The 17934-nt window shown below is 40.5% G+C and overlaps 1 protein-coding gene and 1 long non-coding RNA gene across 2 annotated transcripts; one reads left to right on the top strand and one right to left on the bottom strand.

Annotated features, from left to right (window-relative positions):
- Nucleotides 1-791: 791 nt before the first annotated feature.
- On the top strand, nucleotides 792-2275 carry LOC137107826 (uncharacterized). Its single transcript, XR_010912087.1, has 2 exons — nucleotides 792-997; nucleotides 1119-2275. It is a non-coding gene; the product is annotated as an uncharacterized lncRNA (long non-coding RNA).
- A 6323-nt stretch (nucleotides 2276-8598) lies between these two features.
- si:ch73-204p21.2 (uncharacterized) lies at nucleotides 8599-17426 on the bottom strand. The gene is made up of 6 exons (XM_067491846.1): nucleotides 17294-17426; nucleotides 14462-14588; nucleotides 12097-12157; nucleotides 11945-12014; nucleotides 10673-10750; nucleotides 8599-10315 (listed from the first exon to the last, which is right to left on the bottom strand). Exons 2-6 carry the CDS (start codon nucleotides 14581-14583, stop codon nucleotides 10014-10016), a joined length of 633 nt encoding a protein of 210 aa, XP_067347947.1. The 5' UTR covers nucleotides 14584-14588; nucleotides 17294-17426; the 3' UTR covers nucleotides 8599-10013.
- Between the last annotated feature and the right edge of the window lie 508 nt (nucleotides 17427-17934).

The following is a 17934-nucleotide window of genomic DNA, read 5'->3' as shown; positions in this document are numbered from 1 at the left end:
TATATTTTAAATACAAAGATGAATGTTGCTCAGTTTCAGCTTCTCACATGTAAATGTAGTTTTTTGTGTGATAGTAAACAATATTTTTGTAAAATACACACTGAAGATTAACTGTAATTTTCAGACAAAAAAAGAATCTAAGATGAAAATATTGATTAGCTCCAGATTTCACAGACTGTTTGAAGAGATCACTAAAGTTTTAAAGTGACACGTGGGATTCGGTCACATGTTAAAAAACTCAGGCGAAATGTTAAAGGGTTAAAGGAGAGAAACTAAACTCTGGTGGTTGACATCAGGTCACCAGATGAGAGAAAACTGAATCCACGTTCTTTGCTCTCCTGCAGAAACCTGCTGAGAAGCTGAGGCCTTTAACCTTTCAGCCCTCCGACTGTTGGAGGTCAAAGGTCAAGAGTCTCTTTGTTCCTGTCAGTTGATCTTTCCTCAGTTTTCTCCACACACACACACACACACGGTGCTTTTACACTAGAGGCTCCTTTACTTCAACTCTGACGTCTGAAGAGTGTGTCTGACACACGGTTAATCCGACAATCCGGCTCCGGGTTTTCCCAGCAGCTCCCGCGGTCCCGTAGTAAACAAGAAAACCACGTGGGGAGGAGCTGGCCGCTGATTGGTTGAGCTCGGCCGTGCAGACGCACACCCCCACCGAGGTCTGTTGTTTACCGAGTTTGTGCACCGGAACTCACCGAGCACAACGGACACATTCCCGTAAATAAGCACCAGTGCTCCCAGCGCGTGTCTGCGCTGCACCACTGCAGGCACGCGCAGTACACACAGTACTACATGCACTCAGTAGGTACAGCATGCAGGGTCGCATTTATGTGTCCATGTTGTAAAGGACTTGCTAACAGTTTAATAGAGTGCGTGTTTGAAAATTCCTTAAATACTTTGAAGTATTTGATGGTAGTTTTTGATCCTGCAGACGAAAAGATCAAAATGCAAAATAGCTTGTTCTAACGGGAGAAACCGAGAAGACACAGTAAGTCCTAGAAATACTACAGCAATCAGCAGGATCGCAGTATTTGTTACCCGTTTTTTTGTCGTGCAATGTTCCATCACTGTGGTAATTTACAGTAGTATTGCTCCTGTGTGTACTGCAGTACTTTGCTGATGACAAAGAGCCTGTGGACCAGCCCCGCTCTGCTTACATAAGCCTCCCTGACTCCACCGTGTTCTCGGTGTGTGTGCTACGTGCAGCTTAACACCCGCACACACGCGCGCGCTCCGCCTCCTTCTCCCTCGTGAGCTACGTGCAGACGCCGCTGCAGCTTTTAAAGGGACATCCCGTCCAGTTTGTCTCCGCTGTGAACGTGTCCTGGCCGTTGACACTGTCCCACTTCTTCACACAACAACAGAAACGGAAACATGACGAGTCTCAGGGCTGCAGAGCTGATCAGCCCCAACAAACACTGGAGTTTATATAAAGGCACATTTATGACTGAACTCACTGAGCTTAAACCTACAAATCAGAAGAATTAAACGATTATAAAACCAGGACAAATACAAGACAAACCTAAAATAATCATTATATACAGTAATTAGCACAACATTTAGCAACAGCTGACATTTTTACTTTATTTTCAGAAAGTCACTTACAAAATCAGGAGTGTCTGTCTACATGGACAGTTTGAAAAAAAAATATGGCCGGAGTGAAACGTTGAACTTAAATGTTTGGAATTCTCTAATTGCATCGTGTGACGTTTGGGGCACAGTCAGAAGTCACAGTCAGTTATCTCATATTCTGAATGAATTCATACTGAAAATATCGGATAGGGGGACAAGTATCTTTATGTACATGCGTATTTATACAGTACAAAATCAAACCGCATAGATTTTGTTTAATAACTCTGAAGAGTGTCTGGAGAAGATTTGAGCTAAATGTGATTTTAGTTTTTTTCATATATATGTTCAATTCAACTTTATTTATAAAGCGCCAATTCACAACAAAGTCATCTTAGTGCACTTTACGGAATAAAATCAAGATTATGAAGATGTATAAAGAGAACCCAACAATTCCCCCTGGAGCAAGCCATAGGCAACAGTGGAGAGGAAAAACTCCCTTTAACGGAAGAAACCTCCAGCAGAACCAGGCTCAGGGTGGATGACCATCTGCCTTGACCGGTTGGGGTGAGTGGAAAGTGAAGAGAGAAAGGAAAAACAACAAAAAGCAACAACAAAACATCAGGCAGGTTGGTAGGACCAGTAGCTGCATACTAGAAAACATACAGCTTCAAAGCTGGGGACACCTGCAGAAAGGGACAGAGAGAGGGAGACAGAGAAGGACAAAGACAACTACGGGAGAAAACACACAGAGTTAATGACATACAGTGCTGACAATTGTGGGGTGAGAGGAGAGGTGAGAGGGACAAGAGGCGGAAAGGAGCTCAGTGCATTGGGGGGTGGGTCCCCCAGCAGTCTAAGCCTACGGCAGCATAACTATAACTACCTATAAGCTTTATCAAAGAGGAAGGTTTTAAGCCTAGACTTAAAAGTAGAGAGGGTGTCTGCTTCCCGAATCAGAACTGGGAGCTGGTTCCACAAGAGAGGAGCTTGATAGCTAAAGGCTCTGCCTCCCATTCTACTTTTGGAAATTCTGGGAACCACAAGTAGGCCTGCATTCTGAGAGCGAAGTGGTCTACTGGGATGATATGGTGCTATGAGATCTTTTATATATGATGGAGCCTGACAATTCAGAGATTTATATGTAACAAGCAGGGTTTTAAATTCTATTCTACATTTAATGGGAAGCCAATGGAGAGAAGCTGTTGAAGGTGAAATATGATCTGCAGCATTTTGGATTAATTGCAGGCTCTTTAGTTACTGGGGCATCCTTAAAGTAGGGAATTACAGTAGTCCAACCTAGAGGTAACAAATGCATGGACCAGTTTTTTGGCATCACTTTGAGACAGGATGCTCCTAATTTTGGTAATGTTCCGTAGGTGGAAGAAGGCTGTTCTAGAGATTTGTTTTATATGTGAGGTAAAGGACAGATCCTGGTCAAAATAACTCCAAGGTTCCTTGCAGTAGTACTGGAGGCCAGACTTATGCCATCTAGAGTAACAATATGGTTGGACATCATGTCTCTGAGATTTTTGGGCCAAATACTATGACTTTAGTTTTGTTGAGTTTAGAAGTAAAAACATTGTGGGACATCCAGGCCTTTATGTCTTGTAGGCTTGAAGCTTGATTAGCTGTTTTTTTCATCTGTTTCCATAGATAAATATAGCTGGGTATCATCAGCATAACAGTGGAAATTTATGGAGTGTTTTCTAAAAATGTTGCCTAAAGGAGACATATATAAAGTAAAAAGTATTGGTCCAAACACAGAGCCTTGTGGAACTCCATAGCTAACCTTTGTGTGCATGGAGGATTCATCATTAACATGAACAAATTGAAATCTATCAGATAGATAAGATTCAAACCAACCTAGTGCAGTTCCTTTAATCCCAATTTCAATCAATCGATCAATGGTATCAAATGCAGCACTAAGATCTAACAACAAGTATAGAGTCTAGTCCATTATCTGAGGTCATGAGAAGATCGTTGGTTCTGATAAACTCTAAATCCTGACTGAAAGTCTTCATACAAATTATTCCTGTTCAGATGGTCACTATTTTTCAATTATTTTAGAAATAAAGGGGAGATTAGATATTGGTCTGTAATTGGCTAAAACACCTGGATCAAGACAGGGTTTTTTAAGTAGTGGTTTAATTTCAGCTACCTTATAGGCCGGTGGTACATAGCCTGTTTCTAAAGATAGATTGATGATATCTAATATGAACGTATCTATTAAGGGTAAAGCTTCCTTGAGCAGCTTAGTTGGAATAGGGTCTAGCAGACAGGTTGTTGGTTTAGATGAGGTAATAATTGAAGTTAGCTCAGAGAGATCTATGGGTAAAAAGCAGTCTAACAGGGAGTAGGGCCTTATCGATGACTCTAGCACTGCTGTACATGAAGATCTGTAATATTTGGGGGGAGGATCTGGTGAATACTTTCTCTAATAGCTACAATTTTATTCATAAAGAAGCTCATGAAGTCATTGCTGCTCAAAGTTAAGGGAAAACTAGGCTCAACAGAACTATGGCTCTTAGTCAGCCTGGCTACAGTGCTGAACAAAAACCGGGGGTTGTTCTTTTTTTCTTCTATTAATTATGAATAATATGCTGTTCTGGCATCACAGAGCTTTTTTATACATTTTTAAACTTTTTCCAGGCTAAATGAGATTCTTCTAACTTTCTGGAACGCCACTTCCTTTCCAACTTTCGTGTTTCCTGTTTTAAGTTGCGTGTTTGTGAACTATACCATGGAGATCGCCTCTTCTGGTTTACTGCCTTCTTTTTCAGAGGGGCAACACTATCGAGTATTGTACATAGTGAGGCTGCAGAATTGTCAGCAAGATAATCTACTTGTGCAGGAGTAACATTAAGGAGACTACTTTCCATTGTATTAACATATGGTGAAGCAAATGATGAAAGAATCATTTCTTTAAATTTGTTTACAGCTTTTTCACTTAAGCATCTGTTATAGTGGAATTTTTCACTACCTGCTATATAGTCTGTTATTGTAAATTCAAATGTTATTAAAAAATGGTCACACAGAAGAGAGTTGTGAGGAAATATTCTTAAATGATCCGTTTGTTTGTGTGTGTGTGTGTGTGTGTGTGTGTGTGTGTGTGTGTGTGTGTGTGTGTGTGTGTGTGTGTGTGTGTGTAATTTGTTTTTTAATAAACTAGATCCAGACAGAATTTATGGAAGAGCTGAGTTGGACCTATGACTTATTGAAATAACACTCGAGTTTGAAGTATGAGATCAGAAGCTATGACGTTGCTGTTTGCATCAGGACGTGTCCACACAGAGTAGAAAGGCTTTTTTCTTTATGTCTCTGTTTTTAAATGTCGTCTTCTCTGCAGGACACCAGCTCAGAGTCTCTGAGGTGTTCAAATGTAAATCAGGAGCTTAGACACACGGCAGCAGCACAAAGAAAACATCAGTCACATTAGAGTCAAAACGAATGTCTGTTCTGACTCACGTCGCTGTGTGCAGATCCTAAATCTGGACAACACAGCTCGAGAACTTTTGATTATTTTAGCTTAAACCTGTAAATGATCAAAACCGTTGCAGTTTCTCCTCCGGTCTCTGCAGCTTAGTTCATACAGTTTCCTGTGGACACAATGTCACGACCTGAGGTTTGTGCAACGTCTCCAACGTTTTCACGGCTGCAGCTCAGCTCTATCAGCACATCATCAGAGGAGGCAGCAGGTGACGAGCTGCAGGTTTGTCTCCTGTCATTAGGTCTTCAAAAGTCAAACTGTGGAGCACAGGGGCAGAGAACATGGGCCCATGAACACAGGCTGTTAAAAGGCCCCCGTCCCTCTAATAAATGACCCCCAAACTGACGGTGTCTTTTTTTTTTTTCATTTTCTTCCTTTCCTGGGGGGTTATGCTCGTCACTGTCTCTTTGCGGTTCATACTTCAGCTGTTTGTGGTCACTGCATGTCTGTTTCCGGGATTCTTGGGAACCTGTTCACAGCTGATGTTTCCTGTGTTTCCTGCGAGTCTGAGCAGCTGTCAGCTGATGCCTGCCGTGTTGAACGTGACATCCAGAGGCTGAAGCTGATCTCTGACTGGGTTAATCACAGCTCTGCAGAGACTCACTGAGTCGTGATGCAGGAGCTGAGCTCACACTGACTCACCGGGCTTTTTCAACATGTGGCAACTTCGGTCTAAACTTGCAGAGTCACAAATCAGCAGGACGATGAACTCTCACATGAAAATGTTGAAACCGTTACTGCTCAAATTATTTTTACAGTTCCTCACATTTCTCCACGCTGAGCTGTTTAAAGCTGTTCATGCATATTTTCATGGTCTTTCGTGCAGCTCTGGACAGCAGCTGCTGATTCCTCTGCTCTTACTGTGTGTTTCAGTTGTGGGTGAAGAGGCTTTTAGGCACGCTAACACACTCCCTGACGTACTTTGTGTGTATCGATTTAAAGAGGTGTCCACTAGGAGGCCGCCTGGGGCCTAATCATCGATGACCCTTTAATGCAGGAAACACGGTGACAGTTTGGAGGTTAGAGTCCTGATGTTGAGATGGCAGCAGAGAAAACCACAGCACGTCAGTCACATTTCCTGTACGTGTAGCATTTCTGTGGCTGTGCAGTGGCACATGGAGCGTCCAGTAATTACGCCAATGTATTCGTCATTTCCACAAGAGAAGAGAAAATGTTAAATGAGTTAAGAAGAGTGTACATGAAGTATGATGAATTATTTCAAAAAATTTTAAGTAAAACATAGAAATAACTCTGAAAGTCCCGCAAAATTCTACTTGAGAATATTATTAGAAATATATACTAAAAAATGTGCTCAAAGTAAAAGGACTCAATTGTGTATGATGCATAACACCAAACTTGTTGAGGGGGAATTGGCTCCTCCCTGGTATTAACCGGTTTCCTCAGGTGTTTGATGTTACTCTCAAGAGTTTTGGCACAATTTAGCACAATGAATTGTCTTTTCATTAGGACTGAAGCTTTATCACATTTATCGTTTTCCTATTGATTGTTTTCTCAACTAATGGATTTTTGACTATAAAATCTGAAATATGTTTTTATTGCTAAAAATGGTTTAGGTTTCGAGGTAAAGATGGTCTTTGCTGTTCCCACACTGTGGTCGTGTGTTGTAGCTGAAATGTTAAATGTATGAGTGTCTCTGATGCTTCTTGTCAGAAAACAACATGGCAGCACGTCCGTGCACAAAGCAGCTCCTACAAGAACCAAAGAAACCGAACTGCTCTGCACAGCTTTGGAGGAACTCGGGATCTGAGTGTGTCTGAGCTGCCGTCATCTCTCAGAATCCACCCACGTAGTAAATATTCAGGTGGCCGGACGTCATGGTGAACGGGACATCCACCGAAGCCGTTCTGAACAGGGTGTCGCCAACACAAAAACACAGCTCTGCACTTACAGACAGTGACTCAAACCTCTGAGTAGTGTGCTATCGATTAAGAATGTGGTTTAACGGTTTTATGACAGCACGTAAAACACGTACATCTAAAGCTGTTGAGAATTAGTGAGAAAACATTCATTTCTAAAAGATGTGGTCAACTTTCTTTTCTCCGTGTTTTTACGTTTGACTCCAGGAGATGAGGAGGTTGTTTGGTCTGTGGTCTGCTGCAAAACCTCTTTCACCTGTTACACTGATTTGCCTAAAACCAAAGAAATGGGCTTTACCACTGAAGTTATGAGAATTTACAGCAGCTGTGCACCAGCATCTCTACACCTTCAGTCTGAAGCAAACTTGATGCCCTCAGGTGGAACTGATTACACTGATGAGTGGAGCCTCATTTCAGATCCAGCCACTGAAAGAAAGGCCTAACCAAAGCAGAAAAATCAGATTTTCAGTGCTGTAGGTTGAAAAAATTAAAAGTTCTTCATGAATAATATAAGAATAGTTGTTCCTATGAAAGCCTGTTTCTGCCACTGGGAGGATAAAATCAGATCCTGTATCTAAGTCAAATTAATGAGATACTTTCTCCATATTTTGACTTAATAACTCAAAATACAGGATACAGGATTTCAGTTGCTCGTTGGTTCAGGCCTCCTTCATCATGCTGATTTTTACATCACAGTGTGAGTGGGGCACAGGTCCGGACTGCAGGCAAGGCAGTTTATCACCTGGAGTCTTTTTCTGCTGAGCCACGCTGTCATGATACCTGCAGAATGTGGTTTGACGTTGTGTTGTCGAAGACGCCCTTTTAAACAAGCTGGTGCTTGGAGGAGCTGGCAGTGTTTCTGGCTCTTAATTATATCTGGTTGTTTATTTGCATAGTAGAGTTTTAGCTTCAACATTTGTGGATGCAGAGACAAACTGACAGAATCGTGTTTTTATGCAGTGGCCCAAAGATCACAATCATTCAATTATGATTGTGATCACAATTTTGTGAGAAACATTTTCAGTGTAACGAGCCTCATTCCATGCATCAGAAACAGCTTCTGTGCGATGTTCTTTTTACACCCAATCATGATACTGACCTGTTGCCAATTAACCTCATTGTTGTGACTCTTGTGAAGTCCGGTCTCTTGTTGACCCTGTCCAGACTTTTTTGAATAAGGCCTCTGGCATCAGTATTTTATTAAACAACACAATCAGATTTTCTAGATTCAACATTTGAACACTTTGAGTATTGTAGTTGTTTTCTGCTCCTTCACCCCTTTATCCAGATTTTAATTTCAATTAGAAATGAGAGACTTTCCTGCTCTGAGATGTGGATCGTCATACTTTCATGCCGTTTCTCTAGTTCCACCATCACAAAAATATGAAAACCAGAGAACAGACTCTGTGTTTATGCAGATCATCACTTTTTGTCATGTAGCCTTTAGTTGACCCAAATATTAAACAGGTCAGTAAGCGTTCAGTTATATTTTAATCTCAGTGATTCAGCTTTGGTCATGAAGGCGGTTCAGCTTAGTCAGGGGATTTTTCCACCAACAACCATGAAACATGATCGTTTCCATCAGAAAATCATCTGCAGGTTATTTAGCTGATTAATCGTTTGTATTTGGGCCCAAAGTGACAAAACAGCAGATCAAAAGCCAAAGAAATTTCTTTTATTACCACTGAATCTCAATGGAAAGCAACAAATTCTCCCTTTTCAGTTTTGTTTTAGTCCAGCAAGTGATTTCTGCTCCATTACAACAGTAAAAGTGACTTTTTTAATTTAAGTGTTTATTAAAACAAACAGTCAATAGTGATCGGTTATTGGAAAGTGATCAGTAAGATGGACTCTATAATGAGATTTTTATAACGATTAAATGTTGATAAAACATTCAGTCTCTGCTTCTGTAAAAGACATTGCATTATGGGAAATGTAGGATCCAATGGTTTTGGACTAAAAGTTAAGTCATCCATTATGTTAATGTTAACAAGTGAATTCAAAGAAGCACACATTTGTCTGTCCTCTGTCTCTATTTCCAGTTTCATCGTCGTCTTTCTTCTTTTTTTTCCTCATTGTCCAGCTTTGATTTTTTTTTACCTTTCGTCTCTTTAATCCTTTACCTCTTCATCTTTTTCTTTCTAATGTCTTCCTTTGTCGTTTCCTACACCTTTTATTCTTTGTCTTTCATTTAAGTTGATCTTTCATTTGCCACTTGTCTTTTGATAAAGACTGGATTGGATTACCCATGAGCCTTAGTAGAGTAGTTAGAGCCTCTGCTTCTAAGTAGTGGACAACACTTGGAGGTCATTCCAGTGTGTGGTGGCAGAGACAGTGTTCAAGACTGGAGCTGCATCCTTTAAACATCTGTCAGAGGACCAGAGTTGTTGTTAAAGGACAAAGTCCTGGATTCACTCTAGGTAGTCTGTGTTCAGCACTGGGTGTTTTCTTGCTGCATCTATCACTCTTTGTCTATCCAGAAACTAACAATGGTTGGACAGGGATGCTGATTTGGTTGCAAGCGACCGATGGTCTCTGTTGAGTGTCCAAGATGTCCATTCTTTTGAATGAATGCTGGAATCCACCTTTTGAAAAAATGGGCAGGATTTGAGCCATTCTGGTTTTCAGGTGATCCAATGATGCCCATATCCTATCTGTGACTTTCTTCTTCCACATCATCATGAGCCCTTATACTTTAGACTGATTATCACCAGCCTCCAAACATTAGAAATCCCATGATGTTATCAGTCATTATCTACATTGCTTGAAGTAGCTGGAGACAACCATACCTGCACTTGTATCAGTCAAACCTTTGCCTTTAGTCTTAGTCATCACGCTGTTTTTCTAATTGAGGAAAATTGTTACAGGTCCATCATCTACGCCACCATCTTGTCTTTCATCTTTTCTCCTCCCTTCTACTAAACTTTGTCTTTCATTTTTCTCAGCTTACATCATTTGTGTTTCATTGACTCGATTTCTGTCCTCCATTTGTCGCCATAATCTGTATTTTGTGTCCATTAGCTGCCATCCTTTATCCTCTGTCTTGTAATCCTCTACATTGTTTATCTTCATCCCTCCATCTCTGCCACCCTGTCAGGCAGTGGAGGTGAAGACTCCTCCTCCTCCCCCTCCTCCTCCTCCTGCACCTGTTCAGGTGTATTGACAGTAGAAGTGGGTTGTGCCAGCTTCTTGCTTACTTGAGCGTATACTGAAGTCTTGTCGCAGTCGCTTGAACCCACCGCTGCTGCTGCGGAGGGAGGCTCAGAATTGGTCGCCACCGATGACGTGTCAGCATAACCATCGCTGGCCCCGTCTTCTCTAATGGTGTGGTAGATGTGGTTGGAGGCCGGAGGGGTCGGGGTGTCCACATCTGTATGCAGGGAGAGACGTGTGAAAACAAAACTGTGTTAAAGTCCTGGAAATAAATAATAATTTAAATATTCTCATTTGAAATAATAAAAAACTTTAAACACCCTACAACCACAGAAAGACGTGAAAACATCTGAATGACAATAAATAAAACAAAAAAATGGCATCACAGCATCTTTTGGAGATTGTTAAACAAAATAAGGTTCATGGCAGCAGCTGTGCTGTGTGTTCGTGTGTCTTCTGAAGACACTGTCCAATCTGTCATATTCTTACTTGAATATCTTGATATCTCACACACACACACACACACACACACACTGAGGCTGCTCGTATCTGATTTGTCCTGCACTAGTCAGACCTTGGTTGTTCTGGGGCGCCCCCAGGTGGCTCCTCCACGGAGTGAAGTGCACCGTTTTCTCTGCACCACAGTTATTCTCTGAACACAAACAGGAAAATACAGATCAGACACAGAAAATCTCAGTCTGAAAACCAGAGTGAATGAAATCTGAAAAAGATGTGATGATGAACCGTGGAAGGTTTTAAAGTCTGAAGCATTTTTATCTGTTTCAGTTTCATGTATTTGTCAGATTCACCCAAATGACTTGTTTTCATCTGCAGACTCTGACTTGTCCTGAAACCAGACAAAACAGACTACAAAAAGACACCTTCCCTTGTGCACTCTTGGTTGTGTTGAAGGTTTGTTTAGAAATCAATAAACTTGGCCTTTTGCCCATGATAACTCTTAATGACAAGGTGAAACTGAAACAAGTTAAAACAAGTTAAAAATCATTGACTTGCTGTAGGTTTTCAGACTCTTAATTAATCATTTTGCAGCATTTACTGGTCCATGCTTTACTGTAGGGACGGTTTTAGCAGGTGATTAGCACCACTGGAGTTCTGTCCACACAGTTTAATTTATTCTCATCAGACCCAACGTTTTTTGTTTTCCTGCTCTCTGAGTCCTTTAAAAGTTGTCTCACAAACTTCGACTGCATCTTCTGTCGATGGTTCTACCATAAAGCTCTGACTGATGGACATTTACTGAGACACTGGTCCTTCTGTCACATTCTCCCATATCTGCAGAGAACATCTGAATCTCTTTCAGACTGTTGGGTTTCTGGTCTTCCTTTTCCAGTTTGCCAGATTGTTCTGGAACTCTAGGAAGAGTCCTGGTTTCAGACGTCTCCTGTTTCATGGTTATTGAGGCAGCTGTGCTCCGGAGAACTTTCAGAGCTTTAATAGCAGTGACACACCAAACCGTCAAATGCCTGGCACTGACAAAGACCAACGTCATTTTTGTTCTGGATACGAAGTGGCGCTAGAACACACGTCAAAGATGAGAGCGCCAAACGTACTTCACTGACCGTTCTGTCTGAGACTGTGTGAGAGGAGACGGTTGAAGACCAAGGACCCTTTTATAGCTTCTTCAAAATGAATATGTATCTGATAATGTTAATATTATAGTTTTTTTAATATGAAAAAAACTTTCTCTACACACTCCAGAAATTTTAGAACTTTCTGAATGTGCTGACAACCACAAAGATGAAAAGGTTCTTTTCTGCTCTGCTTTTTAGCAACTGCTGCAAAGATTTAGACACCAAATCCTGGTGCAGGTCAAAGGCTCACTCACCTTTTTCATCATTCTGGATCTCGTTGATCATAGGATTCTCTCTCGCCACCATGACTTCTTCCAGCTTCACCTGCCAACAAACGTTAAAAGGCATTAAATGGTTTCCTCTGTCCTCTGAAAGGTTTTAAGTTTTCAGGTGAAAGGTCTCTTACCACTCTGATGAGTGCTGAAGGGTTTTTATCCACGTTTGAATCTTGCAGCTCAAATGAACGTCTGGAAAACAACAACAGTCAAACCAGGTACTTCATTTGTACAACATGAACAACAGCACAGCAGCAACATGACAAGCTGAAGGTTGGTGCATCTGCCAACATAGGCAGCAAAGTGTTGTGCTGAATGTTTAAGCACCGCAGCACATTTTCATTGTGAGATCACGTCCAGCCACATTCAGGCAGAATGAAACATCCTCAGACTGTCTTTCTGGTCCTTATAGGTCCAGCAGGCTGATGGTAGGAATTGGTCTCTGTATCAGCTGTTGTAATTGCATTAAATATTTCTAGTATAGATGTCAAGTTTTATTCATTTATTACAAATTTGTCAGTTTGGTGGATGGGTCTAAATACCATAACCCCAGCTGCAGCCCCCTCGGGGAAGATGAATGAAATTGGTTTCTCAATGATGTTGAGAAGTGGGTCATGTATGTTTGCTTGTGGTAAATGGTAAATATACCTGTTCAGTCAAATCCCTTTAGCTGGGCATATACACAGATCAGCCGTAACATTATCACCACTAACAGGTGAAGTGAATAACACTGATTTTCTCTTTACGGTGGCACCTGGAAGTGGGTGGGATATATTACGCAGCAAGTGAACATTTTGAAGTGTTGGAAGTAGAAAATATGGGCAAGGATAAAGATTTGATTTGACCGACTTTGATAAGGGTCAAATAGTGCTGACTATAGGTGTGACAACACACCTGATCCGGTGCTGCACAGCCGGGGATGACAATGAGCTGTTGGACGTTCAGTGTCTTTCCCAGAGGCAGGAACAAGAAAAATGTTTTAAACAATGTGGATGCCACAAATGCAGTTTGGAGATTTTGCTGGAAAACAACTGTGTGACATTTTTGTTGTAATAATGTTGATTCAGTATCAAAATTTTAGCAACTTGCCAAATACGTAAATTAACAACATACCAGAATAAGAAGTAGGTTTGTTGCCAAAGTACATTTTCACATACAAGATCTTTGTTTTGGTGTAAAACGAGTTATAAAATAAGACAAAAACCCACAAAGGTCACAGCTATAGATTACGAGAGAATGTGTCCAGTTGAGCGTAAACATTTAAGCGAAGAATGAATATAACAGCATATAGAACTGTGTTACTGTGGGACATCTAACACTGCAGCTTTGCTTCCAAACTGATCCTGGGCTGAGTTGTCTGTTGTAAAACATGAGCTGGAACATGTGAACAATCAACAGACTCTTTGATTTTTCATGACAGCAGACAGGTGGTTTGAATAACGTCTTTTTACCAGTTACAGAAAACCAGTCCCTGTGCTAGTTCGGCCATCTTGCAAATGATCTATTGCCCCCTTCCTCTAATTACTCTAGTGCTGCATCTACTTGCTCAGACCTTCCACCCCGCCTTCCTGTTATCTGTAGGCTACAGATCTCCATTTGTCCATCACCATTCAACTTCCGTCCTCGTTCGCTCTAACAGAACAAATGGATCCATAATACAGTTGTCCCAGCACTAAAATAATAATTTTGTGTTAATAATTATGTTTTCGTAAGGTTATGTCAACCACATCACGTTTCCTGTGAACATAATGAGAATATGTTGACATGGAATGTGAACGGTGACTTGCAAATACATTAATAATGCAAATAACAATAACTAATGTAATTGGACAACATATTTTTGTCCACCAAAATTTCTTATCTTGCAGCACAATATCAGTTTTTGTTTTCTGCAGTTCAATGTCCAGTTTGTGTGACTACAACATTATTAAAATTAGGTCGAGGGCTGGTTTAATGCAGGAAAATGTAAAAGTCATTTCACACAAACTGTGTTTTATCACATCCACAACCTTTCCCTCACATCAATGATTTTCTTGACTGAACCAAACCAGACACAGGACTCTGGAATCAGTCTCATGTCTGTGGTTTGACAGTCCAGTGATTTGTACACCTGCCACCCTCCTAGCAAATAATCAAATTGATCTACTTTGATCTGCCAGTGTGTGTGTGTGTGTGTGTGTGTGTGTGTATATATATATATATATATATATATATATATATATATATATATATATATATATATATATATATATATATATATAGGAGTGTTCAAAAAGTGTGTGTATTCAGATGTATGTAAACTTCACATCATTTAGGCCTTTTCCTACTACTTTATGTAATTTTTAAATATGAAGTATAGATGTGGTTTACTTTATATTTTGGTCTGGTTGTGTCAGACAGACTGTGGCTCCATGGGTTCTTGCTGAAGATGTGAATCATTACAACCCTGGTACCGAATAAAAATGATTAGTCATGGAGAGAAAGGAAAGAGCCAACCTGCCACAGTCGGTGCACACAGCTGTGAGGAAGATGGAGAGGAGGAGGAGGATGATGAAGAAACTGACAACTCCTGACGACAGGAACCACGAAGCTGTGACCTCTGCTCCGACTGCAGCCATTGTCACTGAGAGACACAGAGAGACAGAGAAAAAGGTGTTGACAAGTCCAGTGAATGTTGTCTGAGCTCTCTGTCAGACTGTGTGACAGGAATGTGAGGCTGTTAAAATTTACCAATTGTGTGGCCCATTTTCTCAAACATGAACACACTACTCAAACACACCTGATACCTGCTCGGACCAGAGGGAATTTTTGCAGTTTTAAGTTGTGTGGAACCTTTGTGGTGGGCAAATAATATGGGCAAAGAAATATGTTTGTTTCATCACAGGATAAGATGAAAGGACAAAAAAAATGTGTTGTTTTTTTTGTCATAAGTTTTTACATCATAATGTTTTCAATGGGTGACAAGGCTGGACTTACTACAGAGCCATGCCGCTCTACAGAATGTGGTTTCACATTGTGTCGCTGAGATAAGTCTTTCTCCAAATCAGATGTCTGGATGCCAGCAGCTATTTCAAAACTTGTAAATACACAGAGTTCAGCATAAATGGAGCCTTTTCTGATGCCTTCTCTGGTCCAACAAACCAATGGAGTCACATGTTAAATAATGTGAAAAATGTCCACATTGGAGCTAATATGACGTCCTGGAAGTATGAATTCTGCCCTATTTGACTGTGACATATAATCATTTAAAAACTGTGTCACATCTGTCCTGGTGTTCAGTGGCTTCAACTGCACCTGGACACAAACAGACTGTAAGAGCAGCAAGGTGGAGCTGGATGAACTAAACAGCCAAAGTCTTTCAGCACCACACTGATCAGAAACTGCGTTTGCATGTTTGTGGTTTGTGTGGACATCGAATAAGTGTAACATTTAAATAAGCTTCAGTTTCTCTATCATAACAGCAGCAATGGTAGGCAGGTGGCAGAAGCTTGTGTAGCTAAAAACGTATTACTACAATGCACGTGTCTTTAGGAAACAGTTCTTAGTTACAGTTGCTCCTGTGTAATTCAAAATATTGTAGCAATTAAAAAAAACCATTGGGAGTACGTATAACACTCATTTAGAGTAAAACATATAGTGTCCAAAATCAGTGACACTGTTAGTTTCCTCATAGTGTAAAACACAGTATAAACTGGGGAAACATTGTTTAGTGTAAAAATAGTTTTACCACAGCTGAGCTGACACTGAGGATTTTACACTGCATTAAGTGTGAACTTTAGTCTCACTGACTCTGTGTTAAAATGAACTCCTTAAGTGTTAAATGTGGGCTGTGAGTGACAACTAGAAAAAATAACTGGCTGAAGATCTGAGAGGTAGAGCTGTATCCAGCTCTCCAGGAATGTGACCCCCAAAGCCTTTGGTTAGAGGCTATTCAGCTGATTTGATGCTTTGAATCTGTGCTTTCTCTTTCCTTCTGCTTTCTCATCCTCTAATGCAGAACATGCAGTGATACATTAGATGCCATCTTTATATTTTCAAGTGTCGGTCTCCATTAGCAGTAGCTCTTCCATGTCCACTTGTTGTCTCACAGCCCTTAATGCATCTACGATCACAAATCACCACAGCTGTGTCCATCATGTTTTTCATGCTCCCTGAAAACATTTTTGTTGTCGTCTCTTTTTTTGCAGCATTTTCATTGTTGCAGCATAATTGTAAGAAATTTGTGATGTATTTGTTTCTGTTTTCTTACAAGAGGAGCTGCTGTTGTTCAGAAAGCTTTCAGAAAGGACCCCGTCCCCTAATGGAGGCACACTTGAACCAGTGTAACTGTGTCTCCCATTGATGTGTTTTTAATAGTTGGGTTTACTGTACAGTCAATGAAAACACATCCACCCACAATTTGGTCAAAGGTCTAGAAGTGCAGTAGGATCATTTTATCTTCATTCATATCAAGACGCTCAGCGGGAGGATGCAAAAAAAGGCAGAAAGCTGTGGAACATCGGGATATTTTTAATAGCTGTGATGTCAAAGAAGGAGGAGTGAGCGACTCAGTAACATTCATTAAAGTGAACTGGGCACCAGGTTGGGTTTGAATTCATCCATGACACTGAATCCAGGCACGTGGTGTGTTTCAGTCATTAAAATGATAAAATACTATATATCTGCTGCTAGTGTGACAGACTTGTGATAATCACTCTGCTGACTGCTCGGTGAACACGGAGCCTCACAGTGTTCCTGTGAAAACCCTGCAGGTTCACCGTAATGAAAAAGCAGAAGTGAAGTTTTCAAATGTAAAATTAAAAATATAGTAATGTGTCTCCATGAGAGCCCATCACATGTGGAGTGTGGTTTTAAATGAGCGGTTTCACATTTGAATTGTGAAAATGTTGCACAAATTCCAATTCAGACCAATTTTAGTCTAAGTATCATAGATAACCAACAGACCTACATACGTGTGCACACATACACTCAACGCACATTGAAACACTTATTTATTTACATATATTTAAGTAAGTTCCTGTTTACCTTTGCTATTTGTGCTGTTTCCTACATCATTTCTAATGTTATTGTCCAATCATCTATCTTATATTGTAAATCTTTACCAAGTGAAGCTTAAAACAATCATCCTGAAAAACGTCTCGTTAGTTTTATTCCTCGCCTTATTTGTTTTTCTGTTTGTGATGGTTAAATGGACATAAGAACAGGAAACCACACATCTGATAAAGTGCCTGAGGGGCTAACGGAAATCTAGAAACAAAATATTAAGGATGGCTGTTTTATGGTAGTAATGAATCCATGAGAATTGGAAATAAATAGTGTAAAACATACCTGTGTGCAGACAGCTGGGAGTTCACGTTCACAAGTGTAAGTTGTTCCTGCTGCAGGTTTACACATTGACAGACTGAACAAACACGGAGCCACTCAGCTGTTTCAGCTGCTTAAAGGGACACACACACACTCACACACACACTCACACTCACACACACACACTCACACACACACACACACTCACACTCACACACTCACACGAAGTTGACAAACTGGAGAAGACACTGTTGTGTTGGTGTTTTTTGTTTTCTCCATAGTGAAAATGAATTTTTATTACCTTCATAACTAGAAGGTACAAACACTGTTAGCTCAGTCTAATGACAAAACTACACCTTCCTACAACTTTGAAGCTGAGTGACTGACGAACACATCCAGGCTGGATGATGATATAAAAAAATCTTCATAAATCCTCTAACGTTACACACAGGGCTTGACATTGACACCCCCCAAGCTGCCAAATCACTCCCACTAGCCACCACATCAGGTTGAATTATATAGATGTGTATTTTTAATTTCAGTCTAAAAAATGAATAGATTATTTATTTAACGAGGTAAAAAATCTTTGAGATTTCAAAACTCATTCTCAAGAGAGACTGGGCCACGACAGCAGCATTAAAGCAAACTCATAGTACAGTCACTCA

Source organism: Channa argus, chromosome 2 (genome assembly GCF_033026475.1).
Source record: "Channa argus isolate prfri chromosome 2, Channa argus male v1.0, whole genome shotgun sequence".
NCBI classification, from domain to species: Eukaryota; Metazoa; Chordata; class Actinopteri; order Anabantiformes; family Channidae; genus Channa; species Channa argus.
Note: the sequence above shows the minus strand (reverse complement) of the source record. Positions and strands in the feature narration are given on the sequence as shown.